This window comes from Lonchura striata, chromosome 2 (genome assembly GCF_050655825.1).
Source record: "Lonchura striata isolate lonStrDom1 chromosome 2, ASM5065582v1, whole genome shotgun sequence".
NCBI lineage: Eukaryota > Metazoa > Chordata > Aves > Passeriformes > Estrildidae > Lonchura > Lonchura striata.
In genome coordinates, this window is record NC_140704.1 from 44,104,737 (window position 1) to 44,127,236 (window position 22,500).

Below are 22,500 nucleotides of genomic sequence, written 5' to 3' on the forward strand. Positions count from 1 at the left end.
TGTCTGGCATTGCCCTGACCCAGGTGTAGGACCTTGCACTTCACTTTCATTCTTGTAGGTTGCAGCGTCCAAGCTGTGGGCAAGAACATCAAATGCTCTCTTTCCAGAGCAAATTCTGGAATCCCAAACCACACTCTTGGCATCTGCCTACATGATGACAGGGGGACCCTGCCTACACATCCGATGGATCTTCATTCCACTCTTAGTGACCACAGTGTTTGCATAATACTGATAATGCCTTTAGTGGGGGAGTCATTCCATTAGGAGATTTTCTTAGGGAAAGAGATCACACTATTAATTAGGTTAGAAAAGACCTCTGAGATCATCGCGTCCATTCCATGACCCAACACCATCCTGTCAACCAGATGGCAGATGTGGTACCACACCGAGAGCTACATACAGTCTCTCCTTAAACACCTCCAAAGACAGTGACACCACCCATTGGAAAGCCCATTCCAATGCCTAATCACCCTTTGTGTGAAGAAATTCATCCTAGAATATGTTTTGAACGAGAAAAGCACCAAAAGCCTGCCTGGAGTAGTGCATGTTTGCTGGCATCAAACTTTACAGTGAGACCACATGGTGGCACTGTGATCTTAAGAACTGAAGAACTGTGCACAAGTCCGCTGCAATTGTTAGATTTTATCTAGATGACCTAATACTTAGGTCACTAAATACACTGGAATTCCTTTATACGCTTATTTATTTTTAAAACCACTAATATAAATCATCTAGGATCAGTATGAATGGCCTGAGATACTGCTTTTCCCATTGGTAAATGTAAACAAAATCAAATGTCATGACAACCAAAATAGCGTATTTATTATTAAATTATGAGTGACAAGTAGTTAAGAGCACTGGATTTATCTTGATGATGCTGTGTTATTTGATTATGCTGGTTCTTGGTCCACTTGTAAAACCCCAATTTTGTCCTGCCTGTTCTTTCAGTGTTACGAAGAGGAATTTATTTTCCTTTTTCATTCTTCTGGGCTGTTGTAAAAAATAAGGGGATGGAGGTGGGAAAAGATCAAGAAGTCTAACAAAATGTTAACCAACTTTAATGGATAGTATAATACAAACTATTGTTACAGTTGTTGGCAGAGTCCTTAACTGAATGTACCAGCAGTGCAACCAAATACTGAGTTTTCAATTTTCTGCTTGAATGTGGATCACGGTTCATTGCCGTCACTGAAATATTACTTGTTTTCATGTGCTGAAGTGTGATCCCTTTCCAGTGAAGTGATGGAAACTCTTGATAAGCTGCCAAACCACTGGGCCATCAACCTCAGTTCCACCTCTTTCCTCCAGAAGCTGCTTGTTGCTTAGAAAAATCCATGATTAGAAGTCCATGTTGTAGGAGAATCAGGGCAGTTTTTACATGCCTCTCAGAAAGCTTATCAGTGTGCCCATGCACGCTTGGTTGTTGTGCTTTGCTCCTGAAAGGTTGACAAAGAGGCATTACTGTGTCTGGCATCAAAGCCCTCCAGAGAAAGTAGTTTCCTAACTGCAAAGTGTTTTCAAGACCAAGCGAAAGTTCTTATCAAGAGCAGAATAAAATATAAAATTTTTCTATAAATGTATTCTGTAAGTAAAAAACCCAAAAAAGCCTGACTAGAAGGTGTGTATTTGTCATTACACTGATATATTTACACATTTTAAAAGCATGTACAACGTCCAGAAAGTAATTGATGCACAGAGCCTTAAAGAAGAGTATGCAGCTGAAAATGAGGAGTGGTATTCTTCTGTTACACTTTCCATGTGGATGTAGTTCCAAAGTGGTGCTTAATATGACAAAATAAATAACACAGAACAAGTGGTTTGATAAGTAAAGATTTCCCTATTTTACTTCCTGCTTTCACAAGCACTTTCCACTGTAAAATTTCTTTGAGACTTCTTGAAACATTTGCTTCTTTGAAAATATTATTTAAAAGGCTGTCTAGAGAAGCTGGGAAACAGAAATTCCCCTTCTGGATAGTAACAGCAAACAAAATAGTCACTTTTAATTTGCTGTCTCCAAAGCTGTACAATACCATATGTCTTAGGGGAAATATAATAACTGTTAGAAGTAAAAATTTGTCCAAATTAATTAATACTCTGCTTGTGGTACATTCTTAAGCACCTGAGTGGCCCAGTATTTATTTTGTGTTTTCTATGTGTTCCGATGTTTTACAGGTTCTGAGCTTTATGGAGAATCAGCCATATTTAACCACCAGTCTTACTAATTATGGAATTTTGCTCTCTGTAAGACTCCTAAATGGCAAAAAAACCCCCATTGTCATAGCCCCCCAAATGATACCAGTTTCTAAAACAAAAGATAAATGGTCTGTGCCATTGACTCTGTAGAACAGGGAGTATTTTTACTTATTCAGATGTTTTGTTAACTTAAATGTTTATAACATACACTTGTCTCTAAAAACATCTGTGTCAATCCAGTTCAGAAATAATTTTCACATCTGTTTCACCACTGCTGTGGTTTGATAGCCATTATGCCTGCATTCATTTTTTTTTTAAAGTCTTTCTCTTGTGCAGATTACAAAAAAGGCAAGCAAAATCACTGCACTAAAGAACTAAAACAGTCTTGAGTCATTCTTCACATTTGATCCAACCTGGTTAAAGCTCCATGTGAAATACTTTATTTTTAAAATACTGTTACCACACTTATTTTCTGATCAGCTATAGGACATTAGTTTTTAAATGATAGCTCAGTAATATTATCTTTTTAGCATGAGAAGCATATAAAAAAGCAGATGAGTAAAAGAGACTCTTCAGATGTATCAAACTCAAAAATCACTAGGTATTAGCCCCTAGCATTTAGAACTATTGTGAGAAAGATCTAAGTGGTTAGGACTCAACCATACACAAAAGAAAATATACCATAAAATATCAGAGTCCATTCTAAGTATATAAAATTTTCCATTTCATGCTGTATGATGGACCTTAGTAACTTAGCATTATTTATAGAGATACACAACCAGACCAGTAAAAAATATGTCTGAGACTAAGTTTAAATGAGTGAGGTATCTTGTGTAATGTACAAAGTCAAGAGATGTTTCTAAGTAACCAGTGTAACTTTAAAACCTCTAGTTCACTTCAAAAAATCTGTTAGCCTGCTAGCTCAGGACCCCAGTCAGGTAATTTTCTACCTTCTTTTCATGTATTTTAAAATACCCAAGTCTGTGAGTAAATGCAAACTTTGGTAAGTATGTGTTCTGTGATTTTTTTTTTCAGCTGCCTTAGAGACAATATCCAAAAGAGATTCAGCAGGCTTTCATCAAAGAGTTGATCTCACAAGAGTCAATCCAATTTTTTTACTTTACACAACTTATAATGCAGCAGAAACTTCTTGTTCTCCAGTAGATTGGGTGTAGGTGGAGCTTGCTCGTTCAGCTGTGTCAGCATAGAGAACAGGACAGCATTTAGACAAGTGGGCTGCAATCTGCTTTCGGAAAAAGCTGCGAAGATATTTCCTAAATTTTTCTCCAGCGAAGGCATAAATTACAGGGTTGATACAACAATGGATCATTGAGATTGTTTCTGTCACTTGTATCGCTTTATGCAGTTGACCATTTCCTTCACAAGTAGAGATGGAAAATGCACCTTGAAAATCACGCAAGAGAATGCAAATGTTGTATGGTGCCCAGAAAAAAAAGTAGATAATCATGATGATGAAAATAAGCCTGACTGCTTTATGTTTCTTCTCATTCCTACATTGCAGCAACGTCTTTATAATTTGTGTGTAGCTGCAGATCATGATTAACATTGGAATAAGAAGTCCCAGGATGTTCATATTTAAGGTGAGGAATTGCTTCCATGTATTTCTCTGCTCTGATGGATAATGAGCACTGCAAGAATAGCCTGAACTTTCCTTCTGAGTTTTGTGAAATACTACCCCAGGAACAGAAATAAGAACAGCAAGAGCCCAAGTGACAACACTGGTGAGGACACCATAGGTGACTGTCCTGGCTTTCAAAGCAAACACCGCATGCACTATGGCCAGGTACCTGTCCAGGGTCAGCAGGATTATGAAAAAGATGCCACTGTAGAAGCCAAGGAGATAGACACCTGACAGAATTCGACAGAGTGCCTCCCCAAAAATCCAGTCATGGACTGCATAATAAGCCCAAAAGGGGAGAGAAAATACAAACAGCAGATCAGAAATTGCCAAGTTGAGCAGGTAGATGTCAGTCATGCTCTTCAGCCTCTTGTATTTTACCAGGATAAGGACAACAAGCATGTTGCCTGTCAGGCCAAATATCACCACTAAAGAATAAAGAGGTGGCAAAAAATTTGCTGCAAAGTGCTTTTCCTCAGTTGCAGGGCAAGGCGTCGAATCACTGTAGTCAAATTCTGTTGTCAGTGGCCAGTCGGTGTAGTCTGTTGTTTCATTTCCCATGGTGTATTGGTCTGGAAAGGAGAAAAAAAAGCTATTAAACTAGAGGAATCTCCAAGATTTTCAGTGAAGGGAATGAAACATGCTGATGTCCTCATCTGAAATGAGTTTTGCTGATGAGCACACAAGCATTACAATGTCAAGAGAATGAAATTGCAGAGCTCCCAGGAAAAACTCATCCATACAGTTGTGCAGTGACACTGCTTCATGTTGGAAGTGTGCCGTGTGTCATTTCCCACATGAACATTGTCATGTGCATTTTTCCTCCTCAGTAACAAACGTCAGCTGCCTGCCTAAACCAGAAACAGAGGAATGGTGGATTGAATCTGAGCCATGGCTATTTTTGATTTAGGCAGTCTGTGAGGGACTGGCCTTCCCTTGCTAAGAGTCAGGACCTGGGAGGTGATTGTGCAGCAGAGCTGTGGAAGCCATCAGGCAAGTTCTGCTACACACTGAGAGCAGAGAAAGGCTGTGACTGTGATGTCAATCCCTACAGTCTCCAAATGCTCCCCTTTTCCCAAGTCCCTGATAGGACTGTGAGCCAGATGCAGAAGCTTAGATTTGTTTAAATTGATCTCTGAAAAGCTCAGGACAACTGTCTTCTCACAGACCCCCAGAGTACACAGACGAGTTCCTGTGTGTCCCATGAGAAGCTGGGCAGAGGATTTTGTGAAGTGTCAGAGGGACCAAAAGTGCTCCCTGGTCGCTTAGGGAAGAAATGCAATCGATGCCTTTGGTGGCCACGCAGGGAGAGCTACTCGCTGTCTGCTTAAAAGGCTGCTCTGTCTTCCTGTGCCATCATGACTGCTTTTATCAGACACTTCATGGCAGGCAGGTGGCTGCCCATGGCATGGGGTTAGTTTTGAAATAAGGCTGTTCCTGGAAAGGCCGTGCCTGCTTAGACAAAGGCAACAGAGCTCTCCTGATGCAGAGGAGTTCAGGCAGTGCGTCTGGCCCAGGCTGCTGTGTGATATTTGAATGCCCATGTGGTGCCCCAGTGCTCTCTCCTTTCCTGAATGCACTTTTTTCAGTGGTGTGCTCTGCCCTGTGTGATTGCAGGCATCTTTTGCAGAGACCGCAGTCTCAAAACCACCACTATTTCATTCTGCCTGTACTTGAGCTGTACGAGTCTAAATGTCACTGAAGAAACTCAGCCCATAGTTGGAGTGACTGAGAGACAGGCCCCTGCTCTGCTTTTTGGTTCAAGCTCATAGTGACCCACTCTGACTTAGAGTTTGTGAAATCCCCAAAGCATCTCTTTGTGCCTGCAAATAAAACCTCTCAGGAGAAAGGACTCTTTTCTGCTGTAAAGACAGATTGCTCAAAATGTCAGTGTCCTTAATCTGTGTCAAAGTCATTGACTTAGCTAAACCTAAGCTGAAGTCGTAGGGAAGGGGCTATTTGCTAGTTCTGTGACCTTAAAAATTAGGTTCTGCTGCCAGCTCCGGATGGAGATTCTTATGCTGCACAGTGCAGATATGCATCTGCTCCAAAAGAGGAAGTTTTGTTGGAGCACAATCTGCACCTTGTACAAAAATAAATGCTTCTTTTGCTGCTTTTGCTCTTTCCTCTAGATTTTGAGTCTGACTACCAGCTCTGCTCCTAAGAATAACATCTCTGTTCAGACGTTACTTTGGTATGTTGCATACAGTGTAAAGTTTTCTTTTTGGAGAATGAGGAGTAAGAGAACATTAACAAATTGTAGTTGTTTGGGTCTCAGCTTTGCACAGATACAATTTCTTGATGACAAATAAGTGCTGTCAACCTCTTCATAGGCTGTCTTTTAGGAAACTCTGGCAATCTCTGTGAAACAGGTTTTTTTCCATAGTCATACTAACTATGTAGTTATTAAAATGCAGCAGTTGTGGTTTTGTTGGTAAAGGAAGTGTCTGTAGCTCTCTCTGTTTTCAGTAAATAAACTTGATTTTAAAGTAGCTAAGGGTTTAGATTTCTAAAGTTCTTTCAGCAAGACTTTTTTAAAAAGTGAGTTTGGCCTAAAATATTAAATTCTTTATGTCAAAAGATGATGAGACTTGAGCATTACCCAAGTAAATATTTAAGATTTCCTTCAGCTAGACTTGCTAGATCCATGTTGCATGCCCTGACAGTACATCCCTGCACATAGCTGAGTATCCTTATTTACAACATGTCAGTCAGCCAGGCTATATGCTGGGACTATGGGATGAGTGCCAGACCCCGCACTCCCAGTTTTGCTTATTTGGCACCTGTGGGATAGTCATGCAAAAATATGGGTATGAAAAACAACTAAGTAATAAACTCAGAGTGGGATTTTATGAGTAGGTAATTGATAGGATTCATAGCAAAATGCTGCCTTGATATTACTGTGATAATTCTTTTTTGGCAGACCTTTCTTGCCATTAACTGCTATCTCAATGCTTTCTCTCTTTTTCCTCTACCTTCCTGGAATGACTACCACACCTTCCCTGCATTATCTTCTTCCTTACAACCCTTTTTGCATGCTTAAGTTACGGCTCCCCCTTTGAGCAGTCGCTTCTGCTAACCAAGCCCCATTCCTCTAGCCCAGCCTTTGCTAATAGTTTGGAAACCAGAAAAAATAACTATAAGTACATTTGTGCTTTATCCTATAATCTTGATGTTTTAGGAGACACAGTTGGAGACTGGCTGGAATATTTCACTGGGTTAATCAGTTCACCTAACTAGAGTAGGTTGTTTACCTAACTAGAGTAGGTTGTTCACCTAACTAGAAGGACTGACTGGGCTTATGTTTTCTGATAATTTAAGAAAACCTGAAAAGCAGTAAACAAAGATCTCTGAAGAAACTACATTTTTAAAAAAAGTTCTATATAATTTTGAGTACAGTTCATATTTCCAGAAACCTGCAATCTGTTATACAAATTCTGTTGATCTCCTTGAAACTAGCAGTCATGCATTTTTTAAAAGAAAGGCTCATCATAGAAAAGATGAGTAAACCTGTGTCCCTGTTTCATGCTGAGTTTCAGGTCACACCTTTTGGTGTTTTAAGAGACAAAGATTTCATTAAAGTGAGTTTCAGTTCATTTGCATAGTCCCATAAAATAGTAATAATTATAAAGTTGTGGCACATGGAGGTAAAGTGCTAAGTTATGCTACGCGTAAACAGGATCCAATCAGGCAGTGTCTAAAATACAGTGCTAGTTTTTCTGTAGTCATCCTATGAAAAGCATAAGTACTCTTAAATAACTGAACATTCAAGCAACTGTTTTGAAGGAAGAGTTTTAAAATCCACATTTCCATCATTGCACATCATTTTCAGAGACAAAATCAGGGAAGCATACTCCATTATGTTTCTTACTCAGATCAATCACTAGAGATTTGTTTCTTTCTCTGCCTGGATGCTCTGCTCAAGTCTTCTAGTGATTTTGTCCTTTAAAACTACTGTATTCCATTTAACATATATTATGCATTTTGCCAGCATAATTTTTAAAGATGAGTACACTGTCAGGATTACATTAGTATGTTTCAATTCAGACATCATACTACCTATGTAACTACTAAATGTAAAAGAAAATAAAAGTGGAAAGATGACTTACCATGTATCTTATGATGGAGGTGATGCCTTATATTATTACAACATGAGTAATGCTAAAATGACTTGTCTGTCACAAAAAGAAGGTCAAAAACACGTCTTCCTGTGTGAAGAAGGATGTATTAGTTTGAAAACTTCAAGCAAAAAAAAACTATTTTCATTAAAAAAAAATGAAGGAGCAGTTCTCTGGTTCTCTTTTTTCCAAAAATGGGTCATCAGATGTTATTTCTCTAACTCTTGAGACGTGCAGATATGTTGAAATTCTAGAGGATCCTCCTAGGAGTTGAAGTTTCACAACCCACCACTATAGTTTTAGAAAAAAGGTTCATATAATTATTTTATCTCTTTCTTTTAGCTAACCCATTTGAATAAAGAACAATTTACATGTGGTTCATCCCTTTACATTTTTAAGTCATTAAATTTCTTTTATGTTTTTCTGTCCTTTAAAAACATGCAGAGCCTTTGAATAAAGTTTATGCTTCTGTTCAGAATTACCTGCACTTTCTGTTGTCTTGCTCTGAGTTGCAGTCCTTATATTTCAGGATAGTTGATCAATCCTATTTTTCTTTCACCTTGTCTTCTGGACTGTGTTTTTTATTTTAATCCCTGTTATAAGACTGTGTAGTGAGTCTGATCTTTTAAAAGAGCACTGTTACTTATGTTTTGGAATTAAGCTTTAGAAAACCCTGATAAAATCTGATCTCTTATCAATTTCCTTTCTCATAGCTGATTCTTCTTAGTTTTAAACTGAAGCTGCACTGTGAGCAGATTTCTAGATCCTTCCTAGACATCAAAGAAATTACAAAGGAGTTAGGAAAAATACAGAAAGTAAGATAGGGAATGGTGCCTTAACAAATGACAGAGAACCCCTTAGAGAGAACCCCTGAGAAGATACCTGGTGAACTACCACTCCCTGCCTCAACTTGACATCTCTTGGCAGGGTTCTGAAGGATCTCATCCCATCAGTGAAGGCACCGAAGGGATGCCTTTTCTGCATTCACTCCTTGGTATCCTTGAAAGATTTTAAAACAAAAGCACAATGATGTCTTTCTTTGGATGCTGCCATTCCTAAACGGAAGTCAAGGGAATCACAACCGCTGAGTTATCCCTCAGATCTGTGGGGAGACAGTAAAGAGTGAAAAGCTCACTCTCTTTTCCTTGTCAATGTTCTTTGCATGAGGGACTAATTTTTATTCCATAGTACAAATGGTTTTTTCTCTTCCTTTCCTAATCAGCTGTTTCAATGAGCTCTTTAAAGATGGGAGGCTCAGGATCAAAATTAATGGCCCCCGAAGGGTATTCTTAAGGTCATGTTCATCCCACGATGCTTGGTGGACTGATTATATTAGACCCCCTACACAGTCAGTGGAAATAGCTGCTTCTAATTCTATTTTCACTACACTTAAAACAAGTCCCTAATTACTGCCTAATTTTCCTGGATAATGAATTCTGCTTTCATACTGAATTTTTATCATTCTGAAACAAGGTATCCTGTCAAATTACTTTTTCAATATGTAATTTCTAAATAATCCATACTAAAATTAATAGATATTTTAAGTATCTCTTCATGGAGACTGCATTGATTGCTGTATGTTACATGTTACCTGTCCCCCTGGAGACTCTAAACCCTTTCATAATTTCACACTACAGGAACAGGGTAAACAGTCTCAAACATGTTGCTGGACTTGCCTCTTTTTCATCAAGCTTTTTAATTCTGAAATATGCTCCTGCAAAACTTGCCCACAACATTTTGACTAACAATAACAATAACTACCACTACTACTTAAAACTAAGACCTGTGGTAGGCTGGTCTTCAAAAACAGTCCCTTGTTCCCACATATTCATTGGCTTTATTAATGTGTTTGATTTTGTTCATTATAGCTTTTAGTTCCCATAGCTCAGTCTGGTCAGCAAGCACAGTGTGGCAAGTTATTTACTGATGAAGAGTATTGCACACCAACAGAGGGCCTCTGCCACTCACGGTTTTAACAACTGAATAAGGGGAATGCACTTGGTCTACTCACCAGCTGCATCTTACAGCTGGATGAGAGACTCCCCAGAGAGAGCATGAATAGCTGTGGAACTTGGCAGCCCAAGTACTGGGTTGTGTGACTTTATTGTCAGCACCTGCAGGATATCTACAATTAGCTCTACCCCAGCTGCAGATGAGCAGAGCTGCTTTGGAGGCCAGATTTGGTCAGGTCTCGCATGACACTAGAAAAGCCCAATCCCCTTGTGCTGTTTGTGGGGCATTGGGTGCTGTTCATCAATGCTGTTAGGACAAGAACTTTCCTGCAGAAATTGGTCTCCCATCCAGTCTGAAATTTCAACACACTAATCTGGGACTGACCATCTTAATGCTGTCTCACCTCCTCTTCCTTGCTGCCTCCATCTTGTGCTTGTGAACACAGATGCAAGCAACACATCCATCATTGCAAGTCAGATTTTTCTCAGCTTTTCTCAATCCCTTGCCAAGCATTTCTTTGAATAAGTGCATTGCTGCTTGTCATGAATGCCAGTGGATTTTAAGACTCTTTACCTAAGATGAACCTTATCATTTTACCAAGAAAATGAAGCTATTGTTCAATAACAAAAGTAATGATTCAGTGGGTTGATATGGCTTTGAATTTTACCTGTCGTGGTTTTCATTCATTACTGAGTCCTATGTTTAGTGGTGTGATGCTCCTTCCCTCCATAAAGATATTCCTGGAATGGAATTGAGCTACATTCCCCATCTCTGGTGCTCAAGTTGATGTACTCGGCAAGTCTGCAGCCATGTACACTGTCAAGCCAAGCTGCATTTGTCAATCTCTCCTATCCAAAGTTTGATTAGATGATTAATCTTTACAGCAATCAGCCCATCACACTGAAGTGTCTGGTGTCTGAGTGGTATGGCACTCCCAGAGGAGAGGCTGTCATTTATGTGAGTTTTACACCGGTACCAAACTGGTTGCTAGGACACATACCAAAAAATTCACGTACCACTGTGATACACAAGTGTCATCAAATCTAATTATGAGTACAGAGACTTGAAAATTCAACTTATGGTTTCCATTCAAGTTATTGCAAATTTGCACCACCTGGAGAAGAAAGACTGGGGGGAAGATGGAATCCTGGGACAGAATGACAAACACCTTTCTTAGGTATCCATAGTGTGATAGAGCGAATAGTCTTATTAAAATTCTATCACTACAGCAATGATTAATCCTTTTCATCTGGAGAAGAAGTCAAATGAAGACAAGTGAACATGAACTAGATTAATCTTGTTACTTGCTCTATTCACAACATCTGCGTCCAAATTAAGTTAGTATTAGCATGTATTTTATTTCATCAGTAACAAGTGTCTTTGTCTTGAAGAGGCTGAATAAAGACATCCAGCTCAAACTACTTTATTGCTTAGGCTATTTTTTCTTATCAGCCTTCTTTCAGGCTCTCAGGTTCTGGTGACTCATAATTTGAGCCACCATCGCAATCACACCCAATCTTAACATCTGTGAGGTGTATTCTTTTTGGGAGAGCAGGCACAATGTACCACACCCTCAGATTTCTATCGTAGAGACTAGTGAAAAAACCAAAATTTTCACACATAGGTGTAAAAGAAGATGGGTTACAAAACCAAATTCTGGAAGACACAAGCATTTCTAAAGCCAATGAACATTCCTTCACATTGTTTTTTATTGTCAATAGCATCAAAGGTTGGGGGCTTTCTCACCTATTATTCTTAGGCTGTTTGTTTCTTCCGTGTAAATGCCACATGTCATTATACATTGCAGCACATCCTATCTCTTTGTCATAGTATGATTTTTTGTTTTGGCTTTCTCCAAGCTTCTCTTACTGAACTATGTTTCCTTATGTAGCAAGGAAGAGAACATTGCTTCCTTTTTCATTTTTATCCAGGTTTCTGGTGTATGCTCTCCCAATTTGTAGATAAAGGGTTGTCATTATTCAATAGCTTTTACTGTTGGGCCACAGTTATGCATTTCACAAAATTTGTTCTCTCAAAATCTCATTTTTACATACACCTTTAATTCACACACTTTGGGTTTTTTGGGGTACATTTATAGTATGTAAATTCTAAGTCTAGAGTTTGATGTTTTAAGGCTATCTTGCCTGTGCATTGGATATGCTCCTCCTGTGTACCTGTAACTACTGGACCTTTTATAAAGTAGACTGGGGAAATCACAAACCAAATTTCTTCCCAGTGAAAACTAGGTTACACAAAGGGTGAACAGAGTCTGTTTGATGACAAAGTGTATGCCAGTAAGGCAATAAAGTAGCTTGAAAGAGTTAAAATTCACTGAAGTATAGTACAGGATAAATAAAAGAACTTAGGAAAAATGAAGGAAAAACCAAACATGCAAGAACCAAAATCTATAACCCGAGAAGTAAGAACAGAAGGACACTATAATTTAAGCTACAAAGAAAATGAAACTATTGATAAAGCCAAAGAAGTTTGTTTAGTCATTAACAGAGTTAAATACTTGCCTATAGGCTTTTACTCACAAAACCACCTTCTTCAAAGAGCATGCAGGGTAAAGGAAGTGTGCACTCCCTTAAATGGAGATCATAAAATGCAAAGCCAAGGACTTCAGCTTTAGGTTGGTACATATGTGGGAAATGCCAATCTTTTATTGTTCAAAGCATGTAAGAATGGGCATCTGGCATTTTGGAGGTGTGCTAGCTTTGCAGATTTATGACCTAGCACCCATCTCTGCCCAGATGTAAAAGAAAGAAAAAATAGCTCAACTGCATGTGTGAATCAGCTTCTTGCACATCAGGTGAAAGAATCCATACTGAGGACACCAGCCCCTAGAAACCAGTAAGTCCTTTTGAGAGTCAAAGGTTAGATATAGTCTGTAATTGTCCATACCTTATATTAGTGTTCCTGCAAGGTATGTCCAGATGGCTCTTTTACTTCCATCAATTTGGTTTGCATTCCATTCAAAAAGTTTTGTATCAGGATAGGCCAAGTTGTATGGGTAGCATCCTACTGGCACAACCCTGTAGATAGTTCTGGAGAGCTGAGTGTCACTAGGAGGTTTGTGCAGTTTTGCATATTGGCCTGTGTTTCTAAAAATGCTGCCCTCCTCTGTTTCAGTGTTGGAGTCCCACCTTCCCAGCATCAGTCATTCCAGACTTCAAACATTCAAACCAAAATTGCTCTCGTTGTCATCAGATGTACAAAAGATCTTGGCAGTGACACAAACTTTGACAACCTTTTCTTAAAAGTCCTTCTGTTCAATTTTTTGAATAAAGTACAGCTCCTAGTAGGCAAGTGTCACCAGAGTATGAGCACAAAACAATGCCTGTACCCCTTTGTTCTGGCCTGGTTGCCCTAGATATGTTAAATGTACCAGAATTTTCCAGTTTGGTCTTTTTCCTCTGTTATCTTAAAATTTTTTATTACTTTATTATGGAGTAATGGTTCTGAGGCCCCAGTGATCACACTAAATACTTCCTAGTCAGTAGGCATCCGCAGTTGAAAACAGCAGCAAAATTAAATTTCAAAATGAGCGGTATATGCCTGTTTTGCTGTTTAACCTGGTCAGTGTCAAGTTATTCTCCTGGCTGGCACTTTCTTTGTTTCTAATTAACTGCAGCAAGATGCCATGTAAATTTTGTCCTTATATTCTTTGTATTTATCCTTGCTGTAATTTTCACTGGAAGGAGAGATGTTTATTTTGGAGCTTCATAACTGTAAGTCTTTCTTATGATGCAGGTATATGTCGCAGTGCAAAGCTGCAATGCAGAATCAAGAATTATCTTGCATGGGCACATAACAATAGCTTAATGTTTGAGTTTAGTTTATTTGTGTTCCTGCAGCAGAAAATAGAAGATTGAAATCAGACCAAAAAAAGAAAAAAAATCAGATGTGGTTATAGAATTTACCTTAGCCCATGGTGGATGGATAAGTAGAGGAAGAGAAGGAGGTGTGGATCATAGGCTGAAAAAAAGGAACAGCACAATGAAGCAGGGAGAATGGCAGGGTGAAGCAGAAGCATATTTCCATATTGAATTTGAGGGCTTAAGTTCCTTACACATAAAACTTGGGAAAATGGGCACACTGCTTGTCTGAGAGGACTTTATATGGTGCAAAGAGATCTAAAATTTGCTGCAGAGAGTCTACAGAGAATCCTGGGTTTATCCCAATATTAATATAGTGACATCTTTTATTGCCCTTTTTTATTCCCACTCTTTCCCTATTTATAATATACGCAACCATATTTCTCCAAATCTCACTCATTTAAAATCTGTGGCCCCAGACTTTTTCCAAAGCTATTGTAGGTCACTCTTCTCAAGTTTGCTGATGGATAAAAGCTGTGCCAGCTGCAGAAGCTTCCAGACTGGGCCAAAAATTCTGTGTTCCCTTAGTTTGAAGTGTTGTATTGCAAGTGCCCATTTGTATTTTTCCCATCTCCACTCTGAGAACAGAGCCAATGCCTTTTTGCTTTCAGAAAAGAACATGGGCTACAGGGTATACACAGATTTCCAGATGCTGATTTTATTAATTTCACTATATTAACATGAAAAAAGGAAGAAATTTAATTACAACAAAATAAAGATTTACAGTTAAACACGGCAATAGAAATATTACCATTACAGCAGGATTTGTATTGCACTGAACTAATTTTTGCTTGAAAATCATAAAGATGCTTTCACATTATTTCAGTAAAGAAAGTAGAAAAGAAAGGAAAACTATTCTTTTTAAGCCAGAAAGTTTACTGTGAGGATAGTTTTTGGTCTTTTGTGTAGTCTATCTGTGGCTATTAACCTCACAATGTTACAATAGCTGATGGGGTAAGAGATAACAAACAGAAGTAGTGCCCAGGCATTTTAAGGCAAGAGGAAGAAGAATATTTTATAATATGCCATCTAGATTAAGGCATCTGATACATAAATTAAGAGGCTGACATTTTTGGGTTTCCCTCCACAGCTAGCCAGTTAATCTTGCTCTGAGACTAAATCCCATGACTGCTTCTGGCTCAGGCACTTATTCTAGTGACCACTGAGGGACCTTGAAGAGATTTGCTGTTAATTCAGGCATCTGTATCACATGCCTGACCTTAAGTGGAATTCCCTCTGGTGTCCTTGCTGGAGGTTAGTTGAACCTGCCCCTCCAGATTTCTGTGATCAAGTCCTTGCATGCATGAGCAGTGCCCTTTCACTCCAGGGCCCCAGGAAATGGGGAAAATGCGGAAAGGCAGCTTGCTTGCATAAGGAGAGCTCACCCGCACTTCTTTACAGTCTGTAGTAGGAAATTGTCTGCTATGCTCCTTCTTCCTCTCCTTTGCTAACCCCATGTCCCTGAAATTCCTTTCTTTTACAGGGAAACTCTCAATAGTGGAATAACTATATGGCCATCATACACCAGTAGTCCAATGGTCTCGAGTTTTCAATCAGCATGCAGTTCTCATTGAGGCAACAGTGGGATAGAGGCACTCCTCTCTTGGGAAGGCAGGAAGGTATCCTTGTCTGGAATTGGCTGATTTTGCAGTTCCAAGGCCATTGTTTTCCAAGAAGTGTATCCCAAAAGTCAGACTTTCTGTGTGTGTGAAGAGCATGTTTTTTCCCGTGCAGGAGCCTAACCTGGCACACCAGTGTCACATGTTGCTGTGTAAACTCTTCTTCTGCTCATGATTTACCTGTCCAGAACTGGAGAGTCCTGATTTCAGTACTGTGTTTACATCCTTCAGAGAGTCCTGATATTTTGCTCATACAGAAACTTGCATGGCACATACCACGGTAATTTTCATTCTGGTCTTGCAGATCTTTGCTGAAGGGCCTTTATTGGTTAAGGGTTTTTTGGTTTTTGTTTTTTTGGTTTTTTTGTTTGTTTGTTTGTTTGTTTGTTTTCTTGGAGGGATGTGACTTGTCAGAAACAAGCTCACACTTTTTAGGAGTTTTTGTCTTGTTGTGAAGTCAGTAAACTTGGTGTGTGCAGTTGCTTGAAGAATTACAACCACAAAAATCACAATGTTGCTGATTAAAACCACACTTTGAAAAAAGTCAGCAACTAAATGGTGATATGGCAGGCATAAAATTAAAAAGCAGAAATAAAAATGCTATAACTTAGTTACAGCTGCTAAAGGATTTTATTTAAAATTGACTGCATTAGACTTTTCAATATTGTTTTCCTCCCTCAGTAAATCTCAGTGGACAGATTTTTGTAAAAATGCACAATCATATTTGTCTGGACCCTGTTTAAATCTTGATGTGACCCTGATATACAGTTAATGTTTCTTGGAGAGCTCATTGATTCTCTTAGTTTAGCAATGGAAAATGCTGTAATCCCAGGGAGCAGTTGACCACAAGAATAGGGGGTCATACAGTTTTCCGTAGTGGTTGACATAAGGATCTTAAATAATGTCAAGCACTCCATAAAGCAAAGCAAGCAATGCAAAATTTGCTAACTAATGTTCTGATGTATTTTTACAGTCCAGTAGAGATATCATGCTCTGCAGTGGATTGTGTGAATGTGGAACTGGCTCTTTCCAACTTTTCATGATACAGACTTGGACATTTTTTGCAAAGGTGAGGTGCGACATGCTTTCGGAAAAAGCTGCGAAGATATGCCCTGAATTTTTCTCCAACAAATACATAAATCACAGGGTTGATACAACAATGGATCATTGAGATTGTTTCTGTCACTTGGATTGCCTTCTCCAGTTGACCTTTAAGTTCACAATCCGTGATGAAAAATGAATCTTGAAATGTATGCAAAAAAGAAGAAATATGGAATGGTGTCCAGAAGATGAAGTAAAAAATCATGATTACAAAAATAAGTCTGACTGCCTTCTGTTTTTTTTCATTCTTAGATCTCAATAATATTTTTAGAATTTGTGAGTAACTGAAAATCATAATGAGCATTGGAACAATAAGTCCCAGAATGTTCATCTTTAAAATAAAAGAGTACTTCCAATTTATTGTGGAATCACTTGGATAATGAGTACTGCAAGTATAGCCTGAACTTTCCTTCTGAGTTTTGTGAAATACTACCCCAGGAACAGAAATGAGAACAGCAAGAGCCCAAGTGACAACACTGGTGAGGACACCGTAGGTGACTGTCCTGGCTTTCAAAGCAAACACCGCATGCACTATGGCCAGGTACCTGTCCAGGGTCAGCAGGATTATGAAAAAGATGCCACTGTAGAAGCCAAGGAAGTAGACACCTGACAGAATTCGACAGAGTGCCTCCCCAAAAATCCAGTCATGGACTGCATAATAAGCCCAAAAGGGGAGAGAAAATACAAACAGCAGATCAGAAATTGCCAAGTTGAGCAGGTAGATGTCAGTCATGCTCTTCAGCCTCTTGTATTTTACCAGGATAAGGACAACAAGCATGTTGCCTGTCAGGCCAAATATCACCACTAAAGAATAAAGAGGTGGCAAAAAATTTGCTGCAAAGTGCTTTTCCTCTCTTCCCATGCATGGTGTCGAATCGCCATAATCAAATTCTGTTGTCACTGGTTGGTTGGTGTAGTCTGTTGTTTCATTTCCCATGGTGTATTGGTCTGGAAGGGAATAAAAAAACATTGAACTAGAGGAATCTCCAAGATTTTCAGTGAAGGGAATGAAACATGCTGATGTCCTCATCTGAAATGAGTTTTGCTGATGAGCACACAAGCATTGCAATGTCAAGGTATGAAAGAGAATGAAATTGCAGAGCTACCAGGAAACCCATCTGTCCATCTGGGGAGTCACACTGGTGCATGTTGGAAGTGTGTCATTTCCCACATGTACATTGCCATGTGCATTCTTCCTCCTCAGTAGAGCCTGTCAGTTGCCTAACCCAGGGGGAAGGACAGATGAATTTAATGAGTTGTGGGCAGTTTGGGGCTCTTATGCTCATCAGTGGCTTTCCAGAGAAGCGTAGAAAGCCAGGAAGGCAGCTTCAGGAAACCACAGTGTCTGGCATGCAGAGCATGGTCTTGCTTCTCCTTGGGATTGGGCCACCTGCTCATCGTGCTGGTCCATCTTGTAGCCCTTGCCCACAGAGGACCAGGCACTGGTCCGGTGTAAATGGTGTCTGTAAAGGCACTGTGAAATGTGTGAAAAACAGCTGACTTCAAGCACTTCTTCAGGTTACTTCAAGTGACATTCTGGGAAGCTTAATTTCTATGGGAATTAGGACAGTACTAAATATACCCACCTGTGCTATTGTGGGTGTTGAAGAGTGGAAAGTCAGCAGTGTTGGTCAGGGTTAAAATGCCAAATGCTGGGGCTTTTCAGAGTCTAGGGCAGGTGTAGGCACTGAAAGTGTGCTGGTTTCAGATTGCTCTGGAATGAAATTGCTGCATGGTCCTGTAGAGAGAACAGACAGACAAAGACCTTAGCAAATTATGAAAAAGAGTTGCTATTGGAGTGGCCTCTAATACCTGTTTCTGTTGTGGCATCTTCGTGTTAGCTGAAAGGCCTCTCCACTTATGTTTAGGGATGTAAGGAGTTTTGATTCCTTGTTTCAGTAGTTGTTTACAGCCTTTATTCAGGAGCTGCAAAGTTCAGATTGATAGTGTCTTGGAGGGAGCACAAAGGCAAAAGGCACTGATATGGCTGTAGCTGAGTGTGCACTAGAGTTCTTCATGTGATATTCTACTTCACCCTTTGCCAGTCAGTGTTTCCAGTAAGGCAACCATGAGGAAGTGCAAGGGTTGTGCAAACTCTCTGTCCCTTCTGTTTTGGTTTAGGGACTGTTGGAGGGACTGAACTTCCCCTGCAAGAACAGGACTGGGTGTCAGCCCCTCTGGCTTCCAAATACTCCCCTTTTCCCATGTGCCTGGTAGAACTGTGAGCCAGATGCAGAAGCTTAGATTTGTTTAAGCTGATCTCTGAAAAGCTCAGGACAACTGTCTTCTCACAAACCCCCAGAGTACACAGATGAGTTCCTGTGTGTCCCATGAGAAGCTGGGCAGAGGATTTTGTGAAGTGTCAGAGGGACCAAAAGTGCTCCCTGGTCGCTTAGGGAAGAAATGCAATCGATGCCTTTGGTGGCCACGTAGGGAGAGCTACTCGCTGTCTGCTTAAAAGGCTGCTCTGTCTTCCTGTGCCATCATGACTGCTTTTATCAGACACTTCATGGCAGGCAGGTGGCTGCCCATGGCATGGGGTTAGTTTTGAAATAAGGCTGTTCCTGGAAATGTCATGCCTGCTTAGACAAAGGCAACAGAGCTCTCCTGATGCAGAGGAGTTCAGGCAGTGCATCTGGCCCAGGCTGCTGTGTGATATTTGAATGCCCATGTGGTGCACCAGTGCTCTCTCCTTTCCTGAATGCACTTTTTTCAGTGGTGTGCTCTGCCCTGTGTGATTGCAGGCATCTTTTGCAGAGACCACAGTCTCAAAACCACCACTATTTCATTCTGCCTGTACTTGAGCTGTACGAGTCTAAATGTCACTGAAGAAACTCAGCCCATAGTTGGAGTGACTGAGAGACAGGCCCTGCTCTGCTTTTTAGTAGATAGTAAATTTAATTACGTGTTGGGCTATTCTGAGCTGTAGCTGATGAAATTTGTTAAGGGTCTTAAGCTCATGTCAGCTTATTCAGCTGTTTGAGAGAAGACTGTTTTCCTGATATGTAATTACAGAGCATTCAGGATCCAGAGGACATAGTTTTGATTTGGATTTTTATCTTGATGGATATGTGTATAATACATATAACAAAATTTGTGGGTTACATGGTAGTAAAACAATTTTTTGTGTGTATATATGCACAAGTAAATATACATATACATACACTTAGATATAGAATCATAGTACTGTAGAATTGTAGAATCATTTAGATTAGAAAAGCCCTCCAGGATCATTGAGTCCAACCATTAATTTAATAGTGTTAAGTATTAAATCATGTCCCTAAATCATGTCCCTAAGCATCACACCTACACATCTTTTAAATTCCTCCAGGGATGGTGACCCAGACATTTCCCTAGGCAGCCTGTTCCAGGGCCTGATATCCCTTTCAGTGAAGAAATATTTCCTAATATTTAATCTAAACCTGCCTTAGTCCACTTAGCCTTGTAGAATCTTTGTATAAAAAGAAAATAACTTTTTTTTTTTTCAAAATATGGAACTTATTTTGAGTTGTAACACTGGCAGAAAAGTGTGGGAGTAACAAAACTTAAGATAACTGGTTCCCTACAGATTTGTCTCCTTTTCCATCCAAGCCTTGTGTCCTGTGAAGGGCTGACCCCAGCTAGTAGCTAAGGCCCCATCTGGTCAACCCACTCACTTCCACACAGCAGGATCAGGGAGAGAATCAGAAGTGCTGAAGAAAGAAAAACTTGCAGGCTGAGAAAAAGACAGCTGAAAAAGAGAATGAAACTCAAAAAACCCACAAGAGGTAATACAAGGACAAATGCTTGCCATGTTCAGCAAGCAGACAGATGCAGTCCTCAAGCAATGCCTACTCTGGAAAAACTTCCCTCTGTCCCTAGTTTTATTCCTGAGTGTGATGTTATATGGCACAGAATATCCTTTTGATCAGTTTGGGCCATCTGTCTCAGCTGTGCTCACAAACCTAAAAGACATCGCCATAAGGGCTGCTGGGAAGAAAAGTCAGTCCATCCCAGTCAGACCCAGTTCACCTTCAATTCACCACCACAATTTAGCTCTTGCCCTGTACAATTTACGCTGGACCTGGCTAGAAAGACATGTGCTGTGGTTGTTTTGTTTACTGGCTCTGATCTGGTGGGAAATCTCACAGTATTGGCATGGTCCTCCTTTTCAAAAGAAATATTAAAAATATTTTCTGAGAGGGTTTTTAAAAAAATGCTTCTCCTTTGCACACAGGCAGTGTTAATCACAAGGAACTCTAGAAAACTGACTTGAATAAAAAATTCTACTGGAATTTTTACTGGTTGCACTTGATTTTAGCTTTTTTATATTTATCTCTAACCATATTTCCCATATTCATTTTTGTGTAGAAAGGAGCATCTTCTCCAGAAGTTGTAGCCCTGGACACGATGTCTGGTTTTGGCTCTTGAATTATCTAGGTGTGAACCTTCAGAAATAAGTGTGTTACAGCAAAGAGATCTCCAGGTTTATCTCTGCTTTTGTGCTGTTTAAACATAATTGGAGCAACTCTGATTTGAGAGCTTGTATTTAATTATTTGGTATATTGCTTCCCTTTTTTTTGTCCAAAATTATACATGAATATTCAGAAAATCTTAATTATTTTCATTTTCTGTACTGCATATGGCCATCAGTGCCCACTGTCCTAACCACAGTGCCCACTGTGCTAACCACAATCCCACTGTTTCTGTATGTAGTTTTGGGTTCTAACAGAAATTCTGAATGATCTTTGCAAAAGTAGGCAACATGTCAAGCCTAAGGTAGACATGTAAGAGGAGAACTTACTAATTTATCCTGTGTTTAACAATGTAAGAGTATCTAAATACATGAACAGTCCAATAAGAGGTTACTGTTGTTTCCCCTTGGAGGACTGGTTAGTTCTGAGTTGCCAAAGAAGCCAGATTCAGAGAGATTTGGCCAAGCAATGGGCCAAATACCAGGACCCTGGAAAAAATTTCTTGCAAAGAACATTGAGTTACGTCTTAGATGGGGGAAAATTTGGTCTGCTGAATACTTGTAACTTTGTGAAACCAAATAAATGTAATTTCATTTCTCTAAATTTTAACAAAGCTGTGCTTGTGGTATCATCAGAGATTCTTGTAATGAGGGTATAGCCCTCAAACATGCCTTCCCAGATTTCTGTATTTTGGCTGCTTTGAGAGAAGCCTCACTAGCTCTTGAGCATTTGCTGCTATCTACAGTGTCACTTTAAGCTAGAAGATTTCTAGGTGCTGGTAGGACTATCAGACATGATATTGTCATGTCATTCAAGCAAAGCAGCTCCTGAGTTGCTGCAGTGACTTATTTAGTGATGACATTTGTCACAGCCCAATGAGTCTGCTGTGGAGGGGTTTGGACAAAATTTCCCCTCAGAAACCAGAACTTGTAATAACTACAAGTCACAAGAGCATCTGTGCATGCATGGTGTTACTTATCTCAAAACTGAATGACCTTCCCAAAGTTCCCTTCACCTTTTTTCAATTTAAGACAAGATTTTTCTTTTAATATGTATGAATGGGTAACACAGCGCTACTGCCCCCACCCTCACTGTCCTTCTTTCACAAATGCCAGTATTTGGCACACAGAAAAAAAATTGCTTAATGATTTGTAGTCAGCATAAAAGTATGTGTCAGCAGCATCTGGGATACTCTATGAAGAGAAAGAAGTGCAACATAGCACTGAGTAATACTGAAACTTAAATAACAAAAAAAAGAATACCACATATTCTGATAGCAGGCTCTGCAAGAGAGGTACCCAGTGTTTTCCACTAACAGCTCTACCTCTTTAACTCTGCCTTTGACTTTCAAGGAGAAGCAAAACTGCAGAGAAATCTGTGCACAAACACCTGCACTTGATTGGAGAGAAAGCATAAAAGGAAGAACTTTTCCTGAGTTACCAGGAAAGATGAAGGAAAGGATGGAAGTGTAAACTAAATACTCTGTGTAAGACTCTGAACTAATAGTTTCCCTCAAACACAACTTTTCATGTGGTAGTGACCACA

General features: G+C 39.6%; 2 protein-coding genes across 2 annotated transcripts; both read right to left on the reverse strand.

Moving 5' to 3' along the window:
• Positions 1 to 797: 797 nt before the first annotated feature.
• LOC110471057 (C-C chemokine receptor type 5-like) lies at positions 798 to 8,623 on the reverse strand. Its single transcript, XM_021531286.3, has 3 exons — positions 8,433 to 8,623; positions 7,942 to 8,040; positions 798 to 4,404 (listed from the first exon to the last, which is right to left on the reverse strand). The coding sequence occupies exon 3, from the start codon at positions 4,391 to 4,393 to the stop codon at positions 3,323 to 3,325; it is 1,071 nt and encodes a 356-aa protein (XP_021386961.2). The 5' UTR covers positions 4,394 to 4,404; positions 7,942 to 8,040; positions 8,433 to 8,623; the 3' UTR covers positions 798 to 3,322.
• A 5,790-nt stretch (positions 8,624 to 14,413) lies between these two features.
• On the reverse strand, positions 14,414 to 18,228 carry LOC110471058 (C-C chemokine receptor type 1-like). The gene is made up of 2 exons (XM_021531288.4): positions 18,088 to 18,228; positions 14,414 to 17,449 (listed from the first exon to the last, which is right to left on the reverse strand). The coding sequence occupies exon 2, from the start codon at positions 17,436 to 17,438 to the stop codon at positions 16,368 to 16,370; it is 1,071 nt and encodes a 356-aa protein (XP_021386963.3). The 5' UTR covers positions 17,439 to 17,449; positions 18,088 to 18,228; the 3' UTR covers positions 14,414 to 16,367.
• Between the last annotated feature and the right edge of the window lie 4,272 nt (positions 18,229 to 22,500).